The sequence below is a fragment of the Morone saxatilis genome, unplaced genomic scaffold (genome assembly GCF_004916995.1).
Source record: "Morone saxatilis isolate NCDOM2014 unplaced genomic scaffold, NCSU_SB_2.0 Contig20, whole genome shotgun sequence".
Lineage (NCBI taxonomy): Eukaryota > Metazoa > Chordata > Actinopteri > Moronidae > Morone > Morone saxatilis.
In genome coordinates, this window is record NW_023339763.1 from 13,883,231 (window position 1) to 13,888,986 (window position 5,756).

Below are 5,756 nucleotides of genomic sequence, written 5' to 3' on the forward strand. Positions count from 1 at the left end.
GAGAAAACAGAAAAATAAGCGTTTTTAAATTACTTGCACCACATGTTTAAACCGAGAACAGATTTTGAAGCTGCTCTCTGCTAACCTGCTCAAACAGCCGAGGGAAGCGAGCCTGGATCTGGTGAACAAACTCTTGTCCTTTCTCCTGAAGCAGATACTCACACCTGCAATTAACCAGAGACACACACATACAAACATATGAGCCGTCTAAATGCCATCAGAATATTTGTCTTGCAGGCCTTTTCCTACGGTACAAAGTGCACATTGAGTCAAATTACACAATCAACAACAACAACAACAAAAAATAAACAGCTGCACTTACCGAGGAAACCATTTAGCGTGTTCTACCCAAGGATCGTCTCCGGACTCCCAACACCGCAGGCCTCCATCGCAGCAGAAACACTTGACATCATCATTACGACCTTGAGGGTGAACAAAGAGCTGTCAGTGGTTTTGGGGGGTTTTTTAGGGAAAGAAAAAAAAAAGCATGGTGAATCTGATACACGTTTCGTTACTCAGCTCTCATTTCCTCTTTTACTTTAACTTTCAGTAGTGAATGGATCACGGTTGATTGAGAACACATTCATAAACGGGTGTCCCTAAAACATTTTTGTCAGGACTTTCCAGGTCTAATGAAAACAAACAAAAAATATCTGATACTGAAAAAGATCTGTCAGCAGTGGACAGCCCCAAACAGGGGGAGAGACTCTTACTGGCATCAAGACCCGAAGGGAAGGAATGGAAAAGAAATGACTTCTTTCTATTCATCTAAACATTTTGAATAAATTCTGTGTAAGACTTGGAGAACTTTTTAAATGACAGCTTTATGATTTAAATACTAGTATTAATTCTGATTTAGAAAAATAAAAATAATGACCCTCAATCCTAAACAAGGACCTGCTATAAAAAGAGAACATCATTTATACTTTTTGGGGGATGGCTTATGTTTTATGGTCTTTATAGAACGTTCTCAAACATTGTACTTTCCTCTTTCTCCAGGGAAGGGACAAATCAGTTTTGAATTAATATTTACTCCTTAAAGCAGCATTAACTGACTTTTTTTTACCACTCGGGGAGAGAGTGCAACAATTTGTGAATGCTAACATATTATCACCATATAAAGTTGATATGGAGCAACTTTATCAGGTCGCTGTCATTGAATAACTGTGTCTCTTTGATATTATCCTTACCTACGTAGTAGAAGCCAGCTTTAGCCAGCTGGTCAGGCCGGACGGGGATACGGGACGGCCAGTTGACAAAGGTGAGCAGCCTCTCTTCGCTCTGCTGCATGGCAGGGTTGGAAACGTTACTGAGAGCTGGAGCTCCTGCAGGCAGTTGAGAAGTGACTCCCCCAGACGCAGCTCCAGCCAGCGAAACGTTGTCAGCTCTGTCCCCTCGCACAAAACGACAGTTTGGATAATGCCTCTGGTGTTCGGACACGGCTCGGTCGCCTGGCTCCCAGTTACTCAACTGCAAATACAAACTTCTGTCAAGTCCACTGTTCAAACAATTATCACCCTGACACACACTCATCCTGAATGGTACAGCCTGTGTTTGTTAAGGAGGACGTACTGTAGCCTGCTGCCCATTTCTGTCAGTCCCCGTGAAGCTACACACCTGTCCTCCACAGCTAAAGCATGCCACTCTGTCGCCCTGGCCCAGGTAGTAGAAGCCCGCCTTGGCGAGCTCAGCAGGAGTTATGATGGAGAGCGTCCAGGGGTGGAAGGAGTCCAGGCGGTCCTGCTCTCTGCGCATGCTGGGGTTGTGGCACGTCGGTCTCTGGTGGGACATATCCTCTACACCACGAGAAGTAAGAGGGCTAGAGGGTGGTGGAGCAGAGAAGCCCATGTTTAGGTATCCAACCGGCTCTTCACCTTGGCTTGCTGTCGGGTTAGGAGCAGCTGGACCAGAAAGCTGGAAGAAGCAAAATATTCAGAATTTAAACAGATAACAAGTGTGCTCTCGAATAGAAAAGAAAAATACATTTCATTACTTTTCTTCAGCTATGATATTGTTTTAAAGGTAGAGGATGAACTTTCTTCCACAAAGTGTAGAATGTAATTCATTTTAAGACACTTCTTTTGATCTTACTGGTATGGCCGGGGCAATGCGGAGTGGGGAGAAGGCGGAGTGAGAGGAGGAGAGTAGGTTGGCTGTAGATGGGAGGCTCTGGATGAAGGAGCAGGAAGGAGAAAGCTGTCTGTGTTTCTCTGTTGGACAGTCCCCGGCTTGCCATCCCTCTGCCGTCACGTTACACCTGAAACACTGCACGCGGTCGCCCACGCCGGTGTAGAACCAGCCTGCCCTCGCCAGACTTCGCTCTGTGACTCCCGAAGTTGGGAATCGAGCAAAGGTAGAGATGCGGTAGAGCTCTGGGGATGAAAGCAACACCACATTGAAACATCTGCGTGAGATTCGAACATATAAGAAGATCACATGAAAAAATAAATGCAAATAAATCTGAAATATTTTCTCTGATAAAAAACAGATTGGTACCTGAGGAGTTATCATATTGCAGGTCGGGAGGAGGGCCGTTGCGACACAACCCCATCAAAAACTGGTTGTTTTTGAGTTGAATAAGAGTTTCCATATTTGTTTTTATGTAGAGCGATATGAAGGCAAAAGAGATGTCCTTCAAAGGGAGAGGGGTTTGAGAAAACCCAAGGTCTTGCTCTCTCACACAGACACACTCACTCACACTGAGACAGGCAGCAGTAAAATAGACAGAGGGGGCGAGGATCAAATCAAAAGACAAAAAATGTGAAAAAGGAAGCGAGGATTGGGCAAATGTGAAACTTAAAAGAGTGCAGAAGAAACAAAACTACCAGGAACCACCACCATCAGCACCGAATACAAACTGCAGGTGGTTCCCAAGGACACACTGGTCATTTATTTTCCTCAAACATCTTTTTCCCTGCACACAGCTGATACTTTACACCTGGATCCATTTTACCTGTACGTAGTAGAGGGTGCTACCCCACAACAATCTGCTGCTGAAACGTCAATCTTTCTCTCTCAGTTACAGTCTCAGTGGATGTGTGTCCGACAGAACATGTGCCGCGCAAAAGGATGGACTATTTTAAACAGCGTAATTAAAATGCACCCTCAAATCAATAATGGTAACATTACACTGTGGTCAGATCACCCAGGATCAGTAAACACTTTATTATCTTGTATATTGAGCAAAGACATGTGTAATACCTTTTTTAATAGGTCAAACTGAAACATACGGTACGTGATTACGTGTACGAACATTATAAGTTAAATAAATGTCTCAAGCACACACACACGCACACAGACAGACAGACCAAGGGATGTGTGCTCTCAAACCCCTCCCCCCATCTCGGACATCCCTTTTGTAGGCGTCTAAGCTTCCATGATTGAATAGTAAGAACCCAATAAGAAAATGTTTATCCTCCTTTGGTAAGGATAATGGACGTCCCTCTTCTGTTTAATGAGAGCAGGACCTGTGGAAGACAAAAAACAGCATTGAAAAACATTGAATTTTGTTCATATAGAAACGTTTCATGGAGGACTTTAACTTTTTTGTGTGCGTTTTGAAGTCATACACCCTTTGGCAGGTTCGTCATTACAATCAGCAACGTTCAAATCTATACAAATTAATGTTCTTTACTTTCCTATCAGACTTTATTATTTGAGTATCTCACTTAAGATACGTTTTATAGTTTTAAAACAAAAAGATAGATCATCTGTTTTGCTGTCAAACTGTATTAAATCTAACTCCAGTGCAACATATGTATAAAAAGTAATTACCAACACTCAAAGCCAGCTATAGATTACAGAAAAGCAACAAACTCTCACATTTGAGAGTCCAGAAACATAAACTGCTCGGCCATTTGAATCAATTACAGATGTACTCCTGTGATTTAGTATTAAGTCACAGGAGATACATCCTTAAAGGAAAGCAACAGAGGCCACAATCTCCTTATCACTGGGTACTTCATTTCCCACAATGCAACCAATAAGATCATTCTGCTTTGTGCCTTCTAAATGTCTTTTAATGCACTTTATGTTTTTGATCTACTAAAGTGCGGAAACTCGGCGGAGTGCCCCTTTAACAACGCTGCCAACCAGTTTCCTGTTAATCCACCCAACATTACCTATTTGGTCCAACCTTTCGGAAATAAAGTAAGATGACAAAGAGGTATTTGTTCTCGGCAGAGTCGGTACTTTCCTCAACACGTAACGAGCACTTCCTGTTTTATTATGTTGTGCTTCCAATCTGCTAATGTCGCACTATTCACCAATCACATCATGAACATCGTAAATACAGATGTTTTTAAACAGGTCCACCGGATAAACAACCGATTTAAACGCACATATAACTACACGTTGCTAGGTGACGTTCAACCGCCCACAGACACCAGTTTCTACGCGACCAACGGACATTAGCATGGCAACCGCTAGCTCCGCTAACGCTAATAACTTCACGCGTTAAAGCGTTAATGTGCTCGGCAGCGCGAAGAAAGGAAACCAAAGCCGCTTCTGGTGTCACAGACGTACAGAGGGGGGACAACACAGAAGCGGTTCAGTATGAGTCCCTTTCCACTGGGTTAGATAGACACTCACCGTTACGCAATTGAGTCCGGATGGAAAGTCCCAGACAGAGTCCAGGAAGCTTCTCGTCAGCCGCCGCTGCTTCCGGTTAACAGTGAAACGAAAACACATAGATTAAGAACCGAAGAACTTGTTATTTCTCAGGTAAACCCCTCAAGGTAAACCCCTCAAGGTAATGTCAGTCCCTGTCCCGGAGTCCCTGAGCTGTGCTGGTTTCATCAGCCCTCATATTCAGAGTTATACAATGTAGACCTGAAGCATTAATGCCTTTGTTGTTACAGAATCTGCTGGAAAACTAGGATATTAAATGACTGCAAACACACAAAGGAGGCTGTCTTACAAATGAATAACGTTAGATACTGTGTGTAAATAAAGATCGACTCTGAAACTGCACATTTTGTCACAAAATAACCTTGAAACAACCTTATTTTGGACTTAAACCCATAAATATGTTGTAATATTGTAATCCTAATATATACAAAGATCTTTTGGTGACTGTCATTATCAAATTAATATTATTCTCTTGTTAACAGAATCTTATATTGATAAAAAAAAGAATGAAAACCTCACATTAAACATTTCCAGCAACCTGCAGAGAGCTGTAAACCTAATAAAGTCTTTAATCTGTATAATATATATACATACACATATATACACATAACTATGTGAACAGCTAATAATCTCATACAAATATTAATATAACGATTATTAATATATTACATCATATATATGTTTATACTTAGGCTACCATGTTTCCGTGTCCAATAAAAATAGAAATATAAAGAGATATTTTTGATATAACCTGTTGTAAACAGAGCTAACACTTATAATATTACATATAACTTTCTCGTAACCATTGCGACAACATTATGTCAGAAAGTCGGCAACCTTTCACTTTCACTTACATATATCAAGTTTATAACTAAAGTTAAAACAATCGAACGAGAAATATTCAAAGTCATTCAAGTCAAAAGATACTTACATGGAGGCCCTGCTGAAGTCAGATGGTGAAGACACAGTGAAGCATGTGAAGGCATCATTTCAATGAGTGACTTTACTGTGTGGTATTCCCCAGCACGTAATAGACACACCCCCTTACCACAATGACTGTTAACAGATTGACCTTTGGCTTTGTTTCACCTCCTTTAACCTTATTCTTTATAAAGTACCTGTAATTC

At 41.5% G+C, this 5,756-nt stretch overlaps 1 protein-coding gene across 1 annotated transcript in view; it reads right to left on the bottom strand.

The window, feature by feature from the left end:
* birc2 (baculoviral IAP repeat containing 2) overlaps nt 1–5,629 on the bottom strand; it is a gene marked incomplete in the record, with an annotated part of 8,275 nt that extends 2,646 nt beyond the window's left edge. The window contains 8 exon segments of the mRNA XM_035666265.1: nt 86–164; nt 323–422; nt 1,191–1,470; nt 1,618–1,914; nt 2,092–2,372; nt 2,497–3,467; nt 4,591–4,656; nt 5,561–5,629. Of these exon segments, the coding sequence (XP_035522158.1) occupies nt 86–164; nt 323–422; nt 1,191–1,470; nt 1,618–1,914; nt 2,092–2,372; nt 2,497–2,590 (1,131 nt within the window).
* Between the last annotated feature and the right edge of the window lie 127 nt (nt 5,630–5,756).